The sequence below is a fragment of the Bos mutus genome, chromosome 18 (genome assembly GCF_027580195.1).
Source record: "Bos mutus isolate GX-2022 chromosome 18, NWIPB_WYAK_1.1, whole genome shotgun sequence".
Taxonomy (NCBI): domain Eukaryota; kingdom Metazoa; phylum Chordata; class Mammalia; order Artiodactyla; family Bovidae; genus Bos; species Bos mutus.
Genome location: NC_091634.1, coordinates 40,452,989 through 40,475,250, shown reverse-complemented (window position 1 = coordinate 40,475,250; position 22,262 = coordinate 40,452,989). Strand labels below are relative to the sequence as shown.

General features: G+C 42.6%; 1 protein-coding gene across 4 annotated transcripts in view; it reads left to right on the top strand.

Moving 5' to 3' along the window:
* FTO (FTO alpha-ketoglutarate dependent dioxygenase) overlaps positions 1–22,262 on the top strand; it is a 423,247-nt gene that overhangs the window by 116,332 nt on the left and 284,653 nt on the right. For all 4 annotated transcript variants that reach the window (XM_005890937.2, XM_070388423.1, XM_070388422.1 and 1 more), the window contains one exon: positions 10,923–11,550. In XM_005890937.2, coding sequence (XP_005890999.1) covers positions 10,923–11,550 — 628 coding nt within the window. The remainder of the gene's footprint in view (positions 1–10,922; positions 11,551–22,262) is intronic.

Here is a 22,262-nt window from a genome sequence, read left to right as displayed (position 1 = left end):
AATGCAGGAGACAGGGGTTTGATCCCTGGGTTGGAAGATTTCCTGGGGGAGGGGGCGGCAACCCACTCCAGTATTCTTGCCTGGAGAATCCCATGGACAAAGGAACCTGGCAGGCTACAGTCTACAGGGTCGCAGAGTCGGACACGACTGAAGTGACTTAATAAGCAGGCAGGTGCTACTTTCTACGTGTCAGTGTTATCTCAGTGCTTTACATGTATTTGCTCATTTAAATCTTATCATTGACACTCTGAGGCAGGTTGTTTTAAAAACCCTACTCTAGGAACTTCCCTCGTGGTCCAGTGGCTAATACTCCATGCTTCCAGTGCAGGGACCCTGGTTCTATCTCTAGTCAGGGAAGTAGATCCCACATGTGGCAACCAAATAAATGAATATTTAAAAAATTTTTTTTTTTAGAGATGAAACTCAGAGGCACCGAGAGGTTTAAAAATAAGCATGAAGTGTCAAAGGCTGGGATTGAGACTGTCTGGGTCCTCAGTTTAACTAAGTGCTGCCCTTCTGTATCTCCTGGTGATTCTGGAATTGCTCTGATTTTATCCCGATGATCCCATGCCTCTGTGTCCATCCCTTTTCTCCCTCATAACTTGCGATGCTCTCAGTCCACCTCACTGGGGGTGGTTCTACCTGAAAGTCTTGCAGGGACATTGAACTACTCATGATCTATATGAATTCATTGTGTGTGTGCTCAGTTGCTGTCATGTCTGACTCTTTGTGATCCTACAGACTGTAGCCCCCCAGGCTCTTCTGTCCACAGGATTCTCCAGGCAAGAATACTGCACTGGGTTGCCGTGCCCTCATCCAGGGGATCTTCCCAACCCAGGGATCGAACCTGCATCTCTTGCATTGCAGGTGGATTCTTTACTGCTGAGCCACTGGGGAAGTCCATGAATTTGTTACTTAGTTAAACAAATGTACTTAGCCTTGGCTTCCCAAGTGGCGCTAGTGGTAAAGAACCTGCCTACCAATGCAGGGGACTTAAGAGATACCAGTTTGGTCCCTGGGATATCCGTTGGAGAAGGGCATGGCAACCCACTCCAGTATTCTTGCCTGGAGAATCCCATGGACAGAGGAACCCTTTTGGCAGGCTACAGTCCATAGGGTCGCAAAGAGTCAGACACGATTGAAGCGACTTAACACTTCATCGCTTCTGGACGGAGTTAACAGCAAAGCCTCTAAGATACGTTTGAGGACATCCAGCTGAGGCTGACACATCTGGTGGGGAGTGACAGAGTTGGAGGGCGTAGAAGGAAATGAGATCGGAGCATGGTGGCCCGATTCTGCAGGAATTTGCTGTCCACAGTGAGAACACTGGCCATGACTTTGAGTGAGATGGGAAGACATGACAGGGTTTGGAGCACAAGAATGATAGGATATGACTTAGGTTTTACAGGGATCCTGCCTTGCATTCCCTTCTCTAGTGACATTACCCCTGCTCCTGTTGTTCAAATCCGGCCTTTGCAGTCCTCAGCTTCTCTTCATGCCTTCCAGACCTTGTTTACTGCCTGGGCCCTGGCAGTTCTAATTTTTCAGAATCTCACATTTTTTCTTTTTGAGAGTTAACAGAATATATTAATGATAAAAAGAGAGTTCTGTTTTGGAATAGGTTGCGTACGTGCTAAGTCGCTTCAATTGTGTCTGACTCTTTGCGACTCCATGAACTGTACCACTGGGTCTCCTACATTGCAGGCAGATTCTTTACCAACTGAGCCACCAGGGAAGCCCCCAAATATGGCAGACTTGTCATTCCTTGCTTTGTAAATTTGGTTGGGTCTCTCTTGCCTCTGAGGTCAAGTCCAAACTCCTCTGCATATGCTGTGGTCCCAAATTACCTCTGCTGGTCTAGTCTCCACTGCTTTGCCTGATGTTGTGACCAGCCTCCAGCTCCGGTCAGACAGAGTTTCTCACTAGCTCTTGGCTCTACCGTGCCCTGCCATCCTTTCATGCTCTTGTGTCTCTTGTCCCCTGGGTCTAGAGTACCCTCAGCCCCTTTTCTATCTGGTGAGCATCTACTCATCCTTAAAGTTTTCCTTACTTAAGTCTCTTCTGTGTTGATACCAGGAAGTCCCACTTGTGTTATTTTCAATATCAGAGCGCTTTTCACTACCGCTGCCACGTGCATTGTGGCAAAAGCTGCCTCCGTTTCCCTCTCTTGAGTGGTTGCAGTGGTTTCCTAATTTCTTTTGCCTCCATGTCCAGTTTGTTTTAACACAGCATCAGTAGTAGTTTTCTTCTTAAAGCATAAATCAACTCATGCTTCCTCGGTGGTCCAGTGGTTTGCCTTCCAATCCAGGGGGTGCGGGTTCGAGCCCTGGTCAGGGAGGTGGGTTTCCACATGCCTTGGGACCAGAAAACCAGAAGATAAAACAGAAGCAATGTTGTAGCAAACTCAATAAAGACTTAGAAATAGTCCACATCAAAAATAAATAAATAGAGCAGCTCATTAGATTTTCTTGCTCAAAGCCCTTCATGGCTTCCCATCTTTTCAGAGTAAAAGCCTAAGTCCTGATGGTTACTTACGGAGCATGGCAAAACCTGTCTCTGACTTCCCTCCCCTCATTTCCTGCTTGCCCTGGCCCCTCCCCTCCCACTCTGGCATTCTAGCTCTTCCTGGAATAAACCGAGCACACTCTTGCCCCAAGGCCTTTGCACTTAACGTTCCTCAGCCTGGAACTCTCTTTGCCCCCAGGTGTCTGCAGGGCTTGTGTGCTCATTTCTTGCCTTCCTTGGCTCAGATGTCACCTCATCAGAAGCCTCCTCTGCCCATCCTGTGTAAAATTCAGCCCTGACGCTCCTATCCTACTTACTTGGGTTTGTTTTTCTCCATAGCACGTATCACATTCTAAAATGCATGAATACACCATAATACAGCAATACACAATCTAAACTATAAAATAAATATATTTTACTAAATAAACAAGTAATTAATGAATAAATAAAATACTCTCTATATACATATGCATAATGAACTATATGGTGCTTCTTTGGTGGCTTAGTGGTAAAGAATCTGCCTGAAATGCAGGAGACGTGGGTTCAATCCGTGGGTCAGAGAGATCCCCTGGAGAAGGAAAGGGCAACCCACTCCAGTATTCTTGCCTGGGAAATCCCATGGACAGAGGAGCCTGGTGGGCTACAGTCCGTGGGGTTGCAAAGAATCAGACACAATTTAGCAGCTAGACAACAACAATGAAGTGTATATAGTTTATATTCATAGTGTATAAATATATACTAAATATAGTATGTGTGTGTATATATATATACACACACATATATGGGCTTCCCTGGTGCTCAGATGGTAAAGAATCCATCTTCCATGTGGGTGGCAGTTCCATCCCTGGGTTGGGAAGATCCCCTGGAGGAGGGCATGGCAACCCACTCTAGTATCCTTGCCTGGAGAATCCCATGGACAGAGAAGCCCAGCGGGCTACAGTCCAGGGGGTCACAGGAGTCAGACATGACTGAGCACATGCGCACCACAAAGAACAATTTTGTTTGTGGAAGGATTTTCCAGACTCCATTCCTAATCATTTATTCCCTGCTCCCAGAGTAGTATATTCATACTTCTGTTGTGAAAAGTCTGAGATCTCTAACTCTTGGTTCTTATTTCTATTTCTACTGTTAAACTATGAGATGCTATAAAATGGGACCTAACTTGTTTTTATCATTATATTTATGGCACTTTATGCAGTGTTTGGTACAAATAAATATTCAGTAAATTCTAAATAAATTCAAAATGAACTACTGAATGAATGAGTGAACCGACATGTTGTCTCAGTTTGTAGTGTACTTTGTAGCGTGTTCACAAGACTCTTTGTGGGAACTGTTGCAAGGCTTAGGCAGTGCCTTGGGAAGATCGCCCGCCTCCTTTGGGAGACAGCTCAGCATCTTGCAGCCGGGGGGCTGGACCAAATAAGTGTCTAGCCCATTTGTCCTGGGATGGCTGCCAAGTCATACGTAATTTACAGTGAAAATCTTGTAGAAAATATTGTGATTGATATAGTGTGAATTTCTATAGAGTGCAAAATAAAGTGTTAACTGGCAAAATTTATTAACAGCCAGATTAGAAATATACTCCCATGAAATCAGAGTGTCCTGGCAGTTAAATGAAGTCCATTTCCCAGATCACTTGAAGGTTTTAAATTTTATTTCACTCTAGGAAAGGTTGAGTTCCATTGGTCTTCGTTTAGGAGAGCCTCCTGTGAACTGGTACCTTATTCAATACCATGTCTTGACTTCAGCATATGATGAAATTCTTTCAGAACCATCCCTTGATATAAGAGGAAGAAGGAGAATTTTTATATAATGGTTTAAAATAGGTAGAAAATAAAGCTTATGCTCCAGAGAAGCTAACATTCCATATCTTTCAGCCCTTGATAAAGGTCTGGCATGTTGGCAACTTATATCTAAAATACCTTTCCAGTTTACAAAACAGAAATAGACTGACAGACACAGAAAACAAACGCCATAGGGGGAGGGATAAATTAGGAATTACACTACTATAATAAAATAGATAAACAGCAAGGACACAGTGCATAGCTCAGGGAACTGTATTCAATATCTTATGATAGCCTATATTGGAAAATAATCTGAAAAATAATACATATAACATATATATATATATAAAAAACTGAATCACTTTGCTATATACTTGAAACTAACACAATATTGTAAATCAACTGTACTTCAATTAGAAAAATACCTTTCCAAATACTTACTAAACTTTTAATATGTATTCATCATTTATGTCATAGAATCTTTTATAGATCTTAAGGAATGTATTATGTGACCAGATAACTGCTAATATTATAATTACATAACCGTACACTCCCTGGAAAAACTTTAATGGCATTAAATAACAACCAAAAATTCTAACGTATTTGAAAATCTGCCAACAGGTGTTCCAAATTATTGTGTGATATCTGATGTTCTACTTGTACCTGTCCAAAATGGAAAGTGGACTTATTTGTTTGATGGAGTGAATTAATATTAAATTATTTAATGTTCAATTCTTTTCCAAAATTCATCTAATGTTCATTTCTTGAATTACAATATTTAATGTTCATTTCTTTACCCATTGTTTAAAGAATTAATATTAAATTATTTAATGTTCAATTCTTTTCTAAAATTCATCTAGTGTTCATTTCTTGAATTACAATATTTAATGTGCATTTCTTTACCCATTGTTGTCTTTAAAGAAAAATTTAACAAGCGCTTCATGGCACTTTTATGTGTCAAGCACCCATCTAATTATGTCATAGATAATAAGAGAGGATATTTAAATTTAGGTTTGGAGAAGTTTTCTCCTGCATTTTTGCAGATTATGACAAAATTAGTTAGTTATTGTTATTTGTATTCCTTGTGGTAAAATCAAAATTTCCTAGAGCATTGAGCAACATGCCAAGTCAGATTTAGACAGTACCAGAAGATATCTTGCGGAGAAGGCAATGGCACCCCACTCCAGTACTCTTACCTAGAGAATCCCAGGGACAGCGGAGCCTGGTGGGCTGCTGTCTGTGGCGTCGCACAGAGTCAGACATGACTGAAGTGACTTAGTGGCGGCAGCAGCAGAAGATATCTTGAAATATTTTGAAAATTTAGAGTCATCAAAAAGAACCTCCTGGCACATGCAAGAGATGTTGTATTATTCGAAATTAAGAATTAGCTATTTGAAATTAAGAATTTTCAAATGTAACATCTTTTCTGATTTAAGAAGTGTTCTGCATTTATTTTTGAAAATTTGAAAATTATACAGATGTCTAAAGAAAAAAATTAAACTTACATCCAAGTGCATTACCCAGAGAGAACTACCAGAAAATTTTGGCTCTGTTTTTTTCCAAATCTTCTTTTCTTATTTTCACATATACCATTTTTCTTTGTATGAAACTATGACCCTATTGTCTAAATATATTGTTACTAATTTCTCATACAGCATTAGCTCTAAAACATATTCTAAAAAATCCTTTTAAAATGTGTTACTTACAGAGGAGCCTGATGGGCCTGATGGGGTTGCAAAGTGGGATACGACTTAGCAACTGAACAACAACAGCAGCAATTCTGAAATAGGCTGGAAAGAGAAGCAGACTTGCATTCAGATAAGACTGTAAATTTGATAATAGGCAGATGAGTGAGTGTCAGGGGGCATTGCAGAGATGAAGGAGGGGCAGTTCAATGAAAATCTGAAATGAATCACTAGTTCAGAATGTGTGCCGATCCTTAGAGCTGATTGCCAAACGGTTCTCCACCCCTTCCCCATCACCCGACTCTGCAGAATTACACTTCCGGTCCTCTCATCCTGGATGAAACACGTGACTGTCTCTGTCCAGTGATAGAAGGCGGCCGTCACTTCTAGCCTGGAGTGTTTCACTGGCAGTGCCAGACCCTGCCAAACCCTCTTTTCCCTTTCAGCATAACCACTTGGTGGCTGCTTGGATCCCTGAGTTACTGCTTTACTGGACAGTAATTCTCTGCCAGCCCGCAAACAGTATGTAAAATGATCAATATCACTGGGTGAAGCCACTAAGATTTGAGGGCTTTCTGTCACTCCAGCGTTATCTACTCTATTCTGCCTGATCAGGAAGGCAAGGCATAGTAGAAGGGATGCAGTAAGTTTGAGGAAGCACAGAGGAGGGGGATGAATCACTCAAATCTAAATGTGGGGCAGTGACTAGGAAAGCATGGTAGGACTACCCTGCTTTGCAGAGAGCCTGTGTTAGATCTGATTGCAGAGTGACAGGCAGCAGGTTAGGTGGCATCGCTGTGCACTACCACGGAGACTGCCAGGATCCATTTAGGAGTTCTGGCTTCTATACCTCGTTTATCCCAGTAGAACAGCAGGCACAGAGACATACTTTCTGTTTACACAGCCCATGAGGAGTGCAGCATAATCCAATAAACAAGAGACAGAACATTCTGGAGCCATGAGCAGTAACCCTAATTTTATTGCTAAACTGGCTACTCTCTGAGCAAGGTCCCTGAGGCCTCAGTATACTGGAAGCACAGTTAGCTAGCAGCAGTGATTAAAAGGAAGTTTCTCCGTACTTTCTTAACAATTCCAGTGTTCTTTAAATAATCCTTAGTATAAAACATTAAAGGAAAGGAAGATTGTTCCCAGGAACTTGGTTTTGAAACACACTCCCTCTGGGACTGAGAGAGGAAGAAGCCTGGAAATAATACACACGCATACACTCTCGCTGCTATTGTTCAATGCAGATTGGGCCTAGAGACTAATGAAGTTATATTTAACACAGGGGAATTATAACTCTAAAGACCTGGGAAATTCACATAACCATATGAGGATCACATATAAATACCTTAACATTAAAAACAACACTAAAAATATAACAATAATAATGACATGGGAAAGTATTAAAAAAGTTTTTTTTTTCACTGGTAACTCTTGTTCCTCTTGCCTTGGATCACACGTGCTTCTTTTTCTTTGGCCTCAAGAGCCCAGGACTTCAGTACTTCCCCTTCAAGGCATTCTCTTTCCCCCAACTTTGTACCTGGCAGATCCTTCTCATCCTCCAGGTCCCTTACTCAAATAAACCCTCCCTGAATGTCCATCCTCCATTAGATATCCCCCTGCTCAAGTGCTCAGCGACTTTGCTCCTGTAGTCAGTCACCCTGTCTTCTGTACCATCTTCTTCTTCCCCTGTCGTTCCCCTGAGCACGCTGACAAACCCTAGTGTACCTTTTTCTCTTCCATTGTCAAAAGTCGCCCCGTGGTCTAGCCTTCCCCTGCATCAAGTCTGTTTTGCTCTTCCCTACCGTAGCAAAACCATGCCAACAGACAAATGCCATCTCTGCCACCTCCTCTTTCATCCCCAGCTGACCCCCATCAGGCTCTTGTCCCCCTCACTCTGTTGAAATGACCCTGGTCATTGTCATCAGTGATTTTCATGCTTTTCAGTCTAGTGGATAATTTTTTCCCCATGTCACTTTGTCTCTTAGGGGAAGCTGACATAGTTGACGTGTCCATCTTTCTTGAAATGCTCCTCTCTTCTTGGCTTTTGCATTCATACACTCTCCTGGTTTTCCACCTCAAAGTTCTCCTTTGCTGAGTCTTTGTGACTCAGGAAGTGGCTTCGGGTTTCCTTCTGGGTTTGTGCTGTTCCCTTAGGAGACCTCAGTCATTCCCATTCTTTAAAAATCAACTGTGTGGCGTGCTGATGGCACCCCCCTTAAGTTCCCTGGCCACACTCTCCTCTGAGATCCTGATGTATGTCTGCAGTTGCCTCCTTATTTCCACCTGAAGATTTTGTTGCCATCTTCTTGGCTATAGCTTCAGAGTAAAGCTCCTCATTCCTTCCTGTCCTTCTACCTGTTTTGCTTTACCTCAGTCTTTCTTATTTAAAAAGAAATAGTAAATTGGGACTTCCCTGGTGGTCCAGTGGCTAAGACTCCTCGCTTCCAGTGCAGGGAGCCCAGGCTCAGCCCCTGGTCAGGGAACTAGATCCCACGTGCCGCAACTAAGAATTCACATGCCACAACTGAAGATCTTGACCTGGTGCAGCCATATAAATATTTGAAACAGCAAACAAATAAAAAACCCAGAAAACTGTTCAGTTATTAAGTCCAGAGTCTGGAAAAGTCATCTGCCACTTTTTTCCCTTCTTAATTCCTCACAGCTAATTCATAGTGTTTCCATTTGATCTGCCTACAAGATACATGTTTTACCTGTTCATTTATCTCCGTCTCTAATCCAGACCCATTATCATTTTTCTCCTGGATGGTTGTAATAGCAGCAGAGTTTTCCACTTTGACATTTGCCTCTTTCCAATCCATGCCCACTATTTTAATTAAGAGTGATTTTTATGAAATGTAAATCAACCATGTAACACAGGGAGCGCTGCCTGGTGCTCTCTGGTGACCTAGATTGATGGGATGAGGGCTTGGTGGGAGGGAGATCCAAGAGGGAGAGGATATACGTATGTATATAGCTGCTTCACTTTGTTATACAGCAGAAACGAACACAACATTGTAAAGCAACTTTACCCCAAATTAAAAAAAAAACAAACACAACATAAATCAAATTGTTCTTTGCCCTTTGACGTCCTCCAGCGCACTCAAGAGTGATATCTAGAGTCCTTACTTTGCCTTCCCAGGCTCTGTGTGATCCAGCTGTGCCTTCCTCTTCATCTTTAGTGCAAGTCACTCTGCCTTGGGCTCTTTTGCTTTGGTAAAACAGGTCTTATTTTTGTCTCTAGAATAGGCTGGTCTCCATCCTCAGTGTCTTTGTAGGTTTCGGTCCCTCTTCATGGAAGGTCTTTCTCTAGTTCATCTCACGGCCTGTACCTTCTTTTCCTAAAGAGCTCAGTCTATAGGCTGGCTCCAAGAATATCTTTCCTTCTCCAATGACAGATTTTCCACTCATTTGTTTCTGTCCAAGGACTTAAGACAACTTGGAATCGTTCTTCGTTTGTATGATTTGGTATAATAAAAAGCTCTGTGAGGCCAGGAACCTTATTTCTGTGTAGTGTGTGGTATATGCTCTACAGACATACATTGAATGAAAAAAATGTATGGAAAAATAAATGGTCTTGCCCTGTTGAGCATATAAATGATTACTGAATGAAGATGTAGAAGAAAACTGTCAAAAATGGTAGGCAGTACAATACTGAAAAGGCACCAGTCAGATGACACTTTCTGGGGGTAATGTGAGATCCTGGGCTTTGGTTTGAAAAAAACTCAATTTCACTGTGTAGAATCAGGGAGCTGATTGGCTGAAAAGTGAATGAAGTCCTAAACTGCATCAATAAATCCCTGTGTTTCCATGTTATGGGAGGACATTATCTTATAGTGCTCTCCTCTGGTGAAACCAGTAGAATTATTACATCTTTCTAAATTGCAGTGGGATGTCTCATCTATTCATTCAGCCAGTATTTACTGAGTACATCCTGGGTACTCATATTATAGTTGGAAGCAAAACTATCATGGCTTTTGTGTTCATGGGACTCAGTGTCTGACTCACAAAGAAAAGTTATTTCTCTTTCAGTGAAAGCATTGAAGCAGAAGCCAGTTTTTCATTTATTGAGAGGCTGTGCAATCTTGTGGTTAAGAGCTCATGCTTCTGGAGCTTGACTCTGAAGCTTGCAGGTTTTAAATTCCAGCTCTCCTATTATCAGTCCTTGTGACTTTGGGCGAGTTTTTATTTATTTTATTTATTATTTTTTTAATTTGGCTGTGCCATGTGCCATGTGGGATCTTAGTTCCCTGAGCAGGAATTGAACCCATGACCCCTGCATTGGAAGTGTGGAATCTTAACCACTGGACCACCAGAGAAGTCCCCAAGTTTTTGGAATGTCTCTCTGCCTCAGTATTCTCATCTATGACCTGGAGATAATATTAGTAATAGTACCTCCACATAAAGTTGTAAGAAGTAAATGAGTTGGTATGTATAAATCATTTTGAATAGTACACAACACTTGGTAAGCCCTTAAAAACAGGTGTTAAGCAGCAATTAATCAGGTTGTGTTGTTTTGGAAGGCCAAAGCTGGAAGACAGGTTGAGGGTGGGGAGAAATGGTCACAGAGGGAGCTTGGAAGACCAAAGACCAAATCATTATTATCGTTTTATTTATGTTGTTGCTGTTCAGTCGCTCAGTCTTGTCTGACTCTTTGCAACCCCATGGACTGCAGCACGCCAGGCTTCCCTGTCCTTCACTGTCTCCTGGAGTTTTCTCAAACTCATAAACTTTTGTTTAGAATTGTCTGTAATGGAGCTTGGACCTAAAACTCTTTGGTGGAGAGTTGATGACTTAGTTTTCTATTTTAGGCTAGAGAGATATGTGTTTAGAAATACCCCTGACAGTCTTTTTATTCTCCTGAGGCTTATGAAGAAACACACTTTTGAAATAATAAAATTATAGCTCTCCATAAACACATATTTTTGCTTTGCTTTTGTTCTAGTGGCAACTGAAATATCCTAAACTAATTCTCCGAGAAGCTGCCAGCGTGCCTGAGTTGCTCCATAAAGAGGTTCAACAAGCCTTTCTCACGCTGCACAAGCACGGCTGTTTATTTCGGGATCTGGTGAGGATCCAGGGCAAAGACTTGCTCACTCCAGTCTCTCGCATCCTCATCGGTAACCCCGGCTGCACCTACAAGTACCTGAACACCAGGCTCTTCACGGTACCCTGGCCCGTGAAAGGCTCTGATGCAAAGTACAATGAGGCCGAAATAGCTGCCGCCTGTCAAACGTTCCTCAAGCTCAACAGCTACCTGCAGGTAGAGACCATCCAGGCTTTGGAAGAGCTTGCTGCCAAGGAGAAAGCCAACATCGATGCCGTGCCAGTGTGCATAGGTCCAGATTTCCCCAGGGTTGGCATGGGGTCCTCCTTTGACGGGCACGATGAGATTGACATGAAGAACCGAGCAGCGTACAACGTCACTTTGTTGAATTTCATGGATCCCCAGAAGATGCCATACCTGAAAGAGGAACCGTATTTTGGCATGGGGAAAATGGCCGTGAGCTGGCATCATGATGAAAATCTGGTGGACAGGTCAGCGGTGGCAGTGTACAGTTATAGCTGTGAAGGTACAGTCTGCTCTATGAAGAAGCAGCCCCGAACATAACATGACCAGAGTCGCGCAGGCTCTGGAGATATGATCGGATATGCGTGCGTGTGTTTGTGTGTGTGTGTGTGTACGTAGATGTGTGTCCTTCTAAGGTTTGCTGCGCCCATATACCTACAGAAAATGCTTCTTTCTCATCCATTTGTGCTATTTGGCTCATTGTTATCCTGTGCTCAGAATATTTTCCCTCGTAAGTGCTGCTTGTCATTGTCTTTCCCAAGCCCTGGAGAGCCGCATCTTGGTTTCACACACCCAGCTGCCTTTTTCTAAAGCTCAGAGTAGATTGTACAGTTGTTATAATTGACTTGCTGATAAAGGGCCAGGAAAACAAAAATCTGTCAAATCCTTCCAGGTTCCCACAGGTGTACATTTCCAGTCTTGCCAAAACGTTTTATTACAATTGACATTGCTGTCTTGAAGGGAGTGATTTGTCAACTGTGGACTTGTTCTTGGCTTCCTCCAGTTTTGACTACTGTTCTTCCTCATCAGAAACAGCTGAGGTGGGTTTTATAAGCTGACAGACCTTTATTTTCAGGAGTATCTCTAGCCCGCCCCCCTCGCCCCCATCAGTTCTGCAGTTTTAGACCTGAGAGGGTTTCTGTGGCCAGCCTGTTCTTGCAGTTTCTGAAACCTGGTGCCCTTGGAGCAAAGATCACAGGCTACCTTTTCTGTGGTCTGCACAAATTTTCCTTCTCTGATTGTTCAGGTTCTGTGTTTTGAAGGTCCCCAGTGTTTTTCAGAACAGGATTATAAAAAAGGTAGGTGGGCAAATCAAGGACAGAGTGACCTTTGCTGACTTCTTTGCCTGATCATTTGGCAAAGGAATATAAGACGTAGTGTTAGCTCTTTTGGTGATGGAGAGGGAGGCCTGGCATGCTGCAGTCCATGGGGTTGCAAAGAGTCGGACACAACTGGGTGACCGAAGAACAGCCATTAGCTCTTTTGCCAGTTTCTCTCTTCTTGTTCACTGAAAAATGCTTGGAAAACCAGAGTTCTAGATATACCATCGGGAATCAACTGGAACTTTTAAGGGCCATTGTTTCCTGAAAGCTTGTTTTTTAATTGGATTTTGTTGTTATTTGACTCTTATTTACTAAGACAACTGTTTTAGAAAAGGGATTTTCAAAAAGAAACTGTCCTTGCTTGCTCTCTATCTTACCATTTCCCAGTCTCAAAAATTTCCTCTGGATAGCTAAAATGTTTTCCACCTTTACCTTTGGTCTTTGGCCAGGATCAAGGAACTAGTTTAGCAGTTAGAAAATTTACTAGTTTCACTGGCATCTCAAATAATGATGCTGACCTAGGAAAATTGCTTGCAGGAGATTTGATGCTTTCCTAATGGAAAGAACCGCGAACCTCTGATCTTTAATAAGGTCTTGCCAGGGATTTAAGAACTATCACATCCAAGAACTCTGATGTTAACGAACAATGGAGTTTGCTAGTTTCTTTCTTAAGGAGGCAACTCTCTGAAACCGAGGCAGTGGTATGTGATAGCTCAAACAGCTACAAAGATGTCTTTGTGCTCCTGCATGCTCTCAGCCTTTTTGTTTAATAGTCCTATTGTACTCCCAGAGCGTGGGTGATCAAATAGTTTTTGAAACCTAGAATATCTTGTGGAGAGGAATGAAAATTTTTAATGACTGTTTCTGTGGTTGGGAGTAGTTAAGACTGATAAACTATACAAATAAACCTAAGTACATAAAGCTTCATCCTTGCGCTTATCACCTAGACGAGGGAACTGCAGAATGCAGATCTATAGGGGCAGGGTAATTCCTTTGTGTTCTTAATCCCCAAAGTTCCCAGAACTCGATCTCATAATAGTAGCAATACTGGGAGCCCTCATTTATTGAGCACCTACTGTGTGCCAGGCACTGGTAGAAGCACTTTACATTTATTTACTGATGTTATTTTTGTAACTCTGTGAATGAAGTACTACTGTTATCCTCATTTTACATATGAGGAAACTGAGGTGCAGGAGGATGGTGAACTTTTCCATGGTTATACAGCTATGATCAGTAGAGCTAGGATTTGAACTCAGACCATCTGGCTTCAGAGTCCTAACAGCTAAGGCTAAATGCTTTGTGAGCGGGTATTTCCTACCTCTACAGTATAGCTGGGCTTCCCTGGTGGTTCAGTGGTAAAGAATTTGCCTGCCAATGCAGGAGATGCACGAGACACAGGAAACATGGGTTCGATCCCATGTCTCTGACCCTGGGAAAGCTGAATCCACTGAAGCGTGGACATTTGTTTCCATAATTCTTAAGTCTTTATTTCAAAGTGAGTAGCTTTATACTTCCTAGCTGTCTTTGAGACCAGGAAAAGCTAGGTTATAATTACAGCTAGAAGTTTTAGAGCACTCATAACTTAAAAAAAAATTTTTTTTTCCCCTTAGCCTCACAGCATCCCTGTCTAAGGTCTCAAAGCTCATTTGATCTTGTTTATTTCAGCGTGTCATGCCATATCTGTGTTCGTTGTTTCTGAAGTCACTTCCACTGCTCAGTAAAACTTGTTTGATCTTATAAGTCACATTTTTTTAACCCCCATGCAATTATTTATTCAATTAACAGTACGCATCTACTGTTTGCCAAGCACTCTTCTAGATACTGAGAATATGACAGTGAACAAAAATTGTTGCCCTCGTGGAGCTATGTTTTAGCAAGGAGAGACAGGAAAGAAACAAATAAGCTTATATATATTGCAAAGGTAAGGCACAGGCTTACAGTTTTAAATAGGAAAGTTAGCCTTCCTTCAGTTGGGTAACCTTGGAGCAAAGATTGGGAGGAGCATATGAATGAATTGTGAAGACTCAGAGATGGGACATGACTTTGGGATGTTTCAGAAGCAACAAGTATGGATGGAAGAGAGGCAGAGAAGAGGTGAAGTAATAGAGGTGAAGACAGACTGGAAGACTAGGGGTCAGAAGACTAGGTGGCAGAAGATAGGACCTTCTAACACTGCTACAGTATGTGCTAAGTTGCTCTGTTGCATCCAACTCTTCGTGAGTCCATGGACTGTAGCCCTCCAGGCTCCTCTGTCCATGGGATTCTCCAGGCAAGAATACTGGAGTGAGTGGCCATGCCCTCCTCCAGGGGATCTTCCCAACCCAGGGATAAAACCTGGGTCTCTTACATCTCCTGAACTGGCAGACTGTTCTTTACCACTAACACCACCTGGGAACAGGAGGCCCCCCCCCATCGACAGGGGATGCCTTCCAAGACCCTCTGGTTTCCTGAAACCATGGACAGTACTGAACCCTATGTAGATTGTGTTTTCTCCTATACATCCATACCTATGATGAAGCTGAATTTATAAATTAGGCACAGTAAGAGATTAACAACTATAACTAATAATAAAATATAACAGTTATACCATAATAAGAGTTCTGGTTTCTCTCTTAAAGTATCATATTGTACAGATTTCGTACCTTGCCTATCTTAACTAACCACTTATCACTCACTGTCACCGTAACATTTGGAGTTTGAGGTGCAACAGCAAAACTAGCTTAAATTTCTTTTTCCTTCTTCACGACTTCACAGGTAGAAGATTTGTTCTTACCATAGATGTTAGAAACATTGGCATACAGCTCTTTTTCTTTCCATACTAAGTTGAGAACGTTCACCTTTTCACTTAAAGGAAGCACTTTACAACTTCTCTGTGGCCTATTGGGATTGCCAGCATCAGTGTTCTTATGCTTTGGGATCATTGCTAAGTATAGTAAGGGAATGCAAGTGCTGGATCCAGTAATGCAAGCTTACTGGAATGCAGGCACTGCAATACCATGACAATTGACCTGATAACCAGAGGGCTACTACCCACCCCTGGACAAAGGGGTGAGTTACTTTCCAGGCAGGACAGAGCAGGATATCATCATGCTGCTCAGAACGGCATGCAACTTAAAAACTTATAAACTGTTTATCCCTGTAACCTTCCATTTGATATTTTCAAGATTGCTGTTGACTGTGGGTAACTGAAACCACAGAAAGCGAAACAGCAGATAAGGAGAGGCTATTGTATTAATAATAACAATCCTGGGCTTGTCCTTGGAGCGGGATGGGGAGCCATTGCAGCAGGGGTAGAAGGGAGGCAGGACTGGAAGCAGGGGAGCTGCAGTAGGCCATTGGGTAGTCCAGACTAGAGACGGTGGATCAGGTTAGAAGAGGCAGAGGTGATGAGACACAGTTCTATCGAGTCCCATATCTTTTCCCCAGAAAAGATGGCAGTGCCTGGCAGAGAAGAAGCCCAGCAGCAGCATCTCCCAATTGTCCAGAGAGGGCTAGGGATTTCCCTGGTGGTCCAGTGGCTAAGACTCAATGCTCTCAATGCAGGGGCGGTAGATTTGACCCCTGGCCAGGGAACTAAATCCCACATGCCACAACTAAAGATCCTACATACTGCAACAAAGATGGGAGATCCCAAGTACTGCAATTAAGACAGTGCTAATTTGTTTCAGTCATGTCCGACTCTTTGCAACCCCGTGGACCTCAGCCCTCCAGGCTCCTCTGTCCATGGGATTCTCCAGGAAAGAATACTGGAGTGGGTTGCCTCCAGGGGATGTTTCCAACCCAAGGATGGAACCCTGGGTTGTCTCTTACATTTCCTGCATTGGCAGGTGAATTCTCTACCATTGGAGCCATCTGGGAAGCAATTAAGACCTGGTTCAGTTCAGTTCAGTTGCTCAGTCATGTCCGACTCTTTGCAACCCCATGAATTGCAGCACACCAGGCCTCCCTGTCCATCACCAACTCCTGACGTTTACCCAAACTCATATCCATCGAGTCGGTGATACCATCCAGCCATCTCATCCTCTGTCGGCCCCTTCTCCTCCTGCTCCCAATCCCTCCCAGCATCATGGTCTTTGCCAATGAGTCAACTCTTCCCATGAGGTGGCCAAAGAATTGGAGTTTCAGCTTCAGCATCAGTCCTTCCGATGAACACCCAGGACTGATCTCTTTTAGGATGGACTGGTTGGATCTTCTTGCAGTCCAAGGGACTCTCAAGAGTCTTCTCCAACACCACAGTTCAAAAGCATCAATTCTTCGGCGCTCAGCTTTCTTCACAGTCAAACTCTCACATCCATACATGACCACAGGAAAAACCATAGCCTTGACTAGACAGACCTTTGTTGGCAAAGTAATGTCTCTGCTTTTCAATATGCTATCTAGGTTGGTCATAACTTGCCTTCCAAGGAGTAAGTGTCTTTCAATTTCATGACTGCAGTCACCGTCTGCAGTGATTTTAGAGCCCCCCAAAATAAAGTCTGACGCTGTTTCCACTGTTTCCCCATCTATTTCCCATGAAGTGATGGGACTGGATGCCATGATCTTAGTTTTCTGAATGTTGAGCTTTAAGTCAACTTTTTCACTCTCCTCTTTCACTTTCATCAAGAGGCTTTTTAGTTCCTCTTCACTTTCTGCCATCAGGGTGGTATCATCTGCATATCTGGGGTTATTGATATTTCTCCCGGCAATCTTGATTCCAGCTTGTGCTTCCTCCAGCCCAGGGTTTCTCATGATGTACTCTGCATATAAGTTAAATAAGCAGGGATATACAGCCTTGACGTACTTCTTTTCCTATTTGGAACCAGTCTGTTGTTCCATGTCCAGTTCTAACTGTTGCTTCCTGACCTGCATATAGGTTTCTCAAGAGGCAGGTCAGGTGGTCTGGTATTCCCATCTCTTTCAGAATTTTCCACAGTTTATTGTGATCCACACAGTCGAAGGCTTTGGCCTAGTCAATAAAGCAGAAATCGATGTTTTTCTGGAACTCTCTTGCTTTTTTGATGATCCAGCGGATGTTGGCAATTTGATCTCTGGTTCCTCTGCCTTTTCTAAAACCAGCTTGAACATCTGGAAGTTCATGGTTCACGTATTGCTGAAGCCTGGCTTGGAGAATTTTAAGCATTACTTTACTAGCATGTGAGATGAGTGCAATTGTGTGGTAGTTTGCGCATTCTTTGGCATTGCCTTTCTTTGGGATTGGAATGAAAACTGACCTTTTCCAGTCCTGTGGCCACTGCTGAGTTTTCCAAATTTGCTGGCATATTGAGTGCAGCACTTTCACAGCATCATACAGCCAAATAAATAAAATAAATAAGTGTCTTTTAAAAAGATAAAAGGCTAGGACCATAAGAATGGGTGGACTTTCCCCCCTCTCTCCATAGCTTTATTGGAGCATCATTTATATACAATAACTGCACATATTTAAAGTCTGCAATTTATGAAGTAGGATGTGAAGTTTGAGGTGGTTCATTGGCACAGACTAGCCCAGATGTCCCATCTGGGGAGTTCTTATCAACATAATCGACTCTACTTTGTTGGAGTTTCAGATTCCTGAGTCCCATGCTCTTCCTAATTTTTTTCTTTATTTTAGTGAAGCATTAGAGATTAGTATCCTCTAATGATATCTTAAGAAAGGGCATTTAGAAAGCACATTTTGGAGACCTTGAACGTCTCAAGTTATCTTTATTCTGCATTGACATGTGTAGATACTTTACGTAAGGAAATCTTGACGGACAATAATTTTCCTTCAGAATTTTGGGGACGTCGTATGTACCAGTGTCTTTTTATCTTCCAGTGTTCATGTTGTGAGCTCTGATTTTTTTTTTCTTTATCCCTTATTTGATAATGATTTTTTGATTGGGTTTTCCCCTAATATTTTATACATTCACAGTGATATTTTTTTCATCCATTATACTGGCATTTGATGGGTCCTTTCAATCTGGAAGGAAACTCATGTCCTTCAATGTGGGATATTTTCTTGAATCACTTTGTTAATTATTTCTTCCTCTCCAGCTTTCTTTTCTCTCTAGAATCCATATTTTTTGATACTCAGACTGTTTCCTGTAATTTTGTTACTTATTCTCTTGTTTTTTAATCTTTTTTGTATTTTAATCTTTTTAATCTATTTGTTTTTAATCTTTTTGTATTTTTTAAACTGAGAGTGTAACCCACTCTCAGAAGTTATCTTACCTTTATCTTTCAACTGGTTACCACTATCTTAACTTCTAAGGCCATATATTAGTTTTATACATATTTGAATTAGAATTGTAAGCTCTTTGAAGGAATGGTTTGTGTCTTGATCCTTCTTTGTATGTGCATATAATGCAAATCAGTATTTTTTTGCCCCAAATCAGTAGGTATCTTTTGTCCTTGAGTAGTTCATGCTATTTAACTACATTGTGGCCATTGTCCAATAACTGATTTCTGCAGCTGCAACGTCTGTTTAATACTAAGATTCTTTAGATTGCACATAGCAGATGCTTGGCCTAAACAGGTTCATTTAAGACAATATGAAATTGTTTTATTTAATACTAAGACCAGTCTCGCTGGCTTCAGGCACCTTGTTTCAACAGTAATGGTGTGGCCAGCTTCAGACTTCTCCCCCTTCATATTTTGGCTCTTTTTGAGCTGTAGCTTTATTCTCTTGAGGGAGGTAAACTTCTTGTGGCCCCCAAGTGCCTGCCTCCAGCTTTTGTGGCTACTTTCTTTCTTACGGAGGCGATTTGAGAAGGAGAGAAACTGTGCCTTGGACATGGGTAAAGCTTTGCCCTAGGGACTTCCCTGGTGGTCCAGTGGTTAAGAATCCACCTTCCAATGCAGGGGATGTGCCTTCTGTCCCTGGTCAGGGAACTAAGATCCCACGTGCTGCAGGACAATTTAGCCTGTGCACTACAACTAGAGAAGCCTGGATGCTGCAACGAAGACCCAGCGCAGCCAAAAATGGTTAAAAATGAAACAAAGCAAAACAAATTAGTTAAATAGAAAGCTTTGCCTGAAGATAGGTGAACAAATAATTATTCTTTTTTTATTAATCCAGGTTGATTGTGGTCTTCTATGCTGTTTACAGTCTTCCCTGGTGGTTCAGTAGTAAAGAACCCACCTGCCAATGCAGGAGACGTGGGTTTGATCCCTGTGTAGGGAAAATCCCCTGGAGAAGGATATGGCAACCCACTCCAGTATTCTTGCCTGGGAAATCCCATGGACAGAGGGGCCTGGCGGGCTACAGTGCATGGGGTCATAAAAGAGTCAGACGTGACTTAGTGACTAAACAACAACAACAATATTGTTTTCAACATCCAGGTTTTCTCTAAGGCTCCATGACTCTGTACTTTGCTGAGGTTGCCCACAGAATTGCAGCCTTTGTTGTTTGAAGCTCTGGTTCAAGGAAGTTTATTTGAGAAGCATTTCGGCTTCCTCTCCTCATTTTATGTGTGTGTCTGTGTGTGTGTGTATGTACAGTCACTCAGTTGTGTCCCACTCTTTGTGACCCCATGGACTGTAGCCTGCCAGGCTTCTCTGTCCATGGAATTTTTCCAGGCAAGAATACTGAAGTGGGTTGCTACTTCTTCCTCCAGGGGATCTTCCTGACGCAGGGATCAAACCCACGTCTCCTGCATTGGCATGTGGGTTCATTACCACTGAGCCACCAGGGAAGCCTCTCATTTCATATTTTATTTTAAATAATGTCATGGTCTTAGAGCTTTAGCCAAGAACCCCCAGAGCAATTTTTCTCTCCTCTTCTCACTTTCACTTTATTCCACCATGTCCATGAAACATGATATAATGAGGTTCTCCTATGATGTGAATATTTATATCTTAAAATTTTTTTTTTCCCAAATGCTTAATCTGGAAGCTGACAGAGCCAGACATCCTGTTGAAAGGCTTCAGATTTTTTCGGTAAAGAGTTCTCAATATTTCTCATGAAATCCTAGAAAACTTATAATTAATTTCATAATTTATCTGTGTCAGGGGACTACATTTGTCCCTGAATTGCTGCTTTTGAGACATGTTAGAACAGCTTCTTGTCATGGATTTTGAGCTGAGATTGATAAGGGTTTTTTTTTCCTTCAAAATTCTGAATTCTCTATTTCTTCAGACCATACCTTGCTCAGTGGCTAAGGAGTGTGCTGTGGGTTAGCAGCTGGCTTGACTGATTGTTCCTCACAGCCAATCAAGGAATGCATTTTTAACTGGTAGAGCTCTTCCAGGAAATCTTCTTGGCCAGCCCTTCTTTACAAGGAGCAGAGACCTTCAGGTTGTTATTGTTGTTTAGTTGCTAAGTCGTGTCCAACTCTTTGCCACCTCAGGGACTGCAGCATGCCAGGCTCCCCTGTCCTTCATTTTCTCCCAGAGTTTGCTTAAACTCGTATCCATTGAATCAGTGATGCCATCCAACCATCTTATCCTTCGTCATCCCCTTCTCCTCCTGCCCTCAATCATTTGCAGCATCAGGGTCTTTTCCAATGAGTTGGGTCTTCACATCAAGTGGCCAAAGAATACCAAAAGGAGCTTCAGCTTTAGCATCAGTCCTTCCAGTGAATATTCATGGTTGTTTTCCTTTAGGATTGACTTTTTTGATCTTGCAGTCCAAGGGGTTCTCAAGAGTCTTCTCCAATACCACAGTTCATAAACATCAATTCTTCAGCAGTCAGCCTTCTTTATGGTCCAACTCTCGCATCCATACATGACTACTGGAAAAACCATAGCTTTGGCTATATGGATCTTTGTCGGCAAAGTGATGTCTCTGCTTTTTAATACACTGTCTAGGTTTGTCATAGCTTTTCTTTCAAGGAGCAGACATCTTTTAATTTCTTCAGGAATATTTCCCAAGTGTTCTCTGGCTTATGCCATTTGCCATTATTTTGGAAACCTGTCCAGAAAGATTACCCAAAGTCAGCACTTAGAAACATCTACCTTCCAGAGGGATCATTCTAGGAAACAGATCTGACCCACGGAAAAGTCACCATCAGTGTCTGCCACTGCCCTCAGCATGAGCCTAGCTTGCTTACGTGATTCACGAAACCGCCATGCCTCTTTGGGCCTTTCCCCACCTCTTCAGCCTTTTCACTTGCAGATCCATGTCATTCAAGTAACAGTCCTTTGCTGTTTTTGTTGTTTAGTTGCTAAGTCATGTCTGACTCTTGGCAACCCCATGGACTGTAGACCCCCAGACTCCTCTGTCCATGGAATTCTCCAGGCAAGAATACTGGAGTGGTAGCCATTCCCTTCTCCAGGGGATCTTCCTGACCCCAGGATCAAACCTGTGTCTCCTGCTTGGCAGGTGAATTCTTTACCACTAAGCCACCTGGGAAGTCCGTAACACTCTTACCACTAAGAATCATTATGTTTCTAAACATCCACCTGCCATATCCCTTCCAGAGTGTGTCTCCCAGCCTTATACCTTTCCCCTTTCACCTTTTGTGTTTCTCCATTTTGAGAAATGATTCCTGGTCCCAGACGCTGGAATGTCATAGATCAGTGCTGGACAGAAAACATCCTTAGCCTTTGTCTACCAGCTGAGCCTCTGCAACTTCTGGGTTTCTCCTGCCTCAAGATTTGTGACATGAACAGGATGGGACCTGCTGTGTAAGCCCCTCTAGGTATGGGGTAAGGAAGCAGAGGAAATTGTTGTCTGGGCCAGAGTCTTAGAAACGTTAGCACTTGGCTAAGGCAACACAAGTGTGCGTGCGTGCATGCTCGATTGTGTCTGACTCTTTGTGACCGCATGGACTGTGGCCTGCCAGGCTCCTCTGTCCATGGGATTCTCCAAGCAAGAATACTGGAGTAGGTTGCCATTTCCTTCTCCAGGGAATCTTCTCGACCCAGGGAGTGTACCCAAGTCTCCTATGTCGGCAGACAGGAGAAGCCCCAGCTAAGGCAATAAGAAATAGGAAAT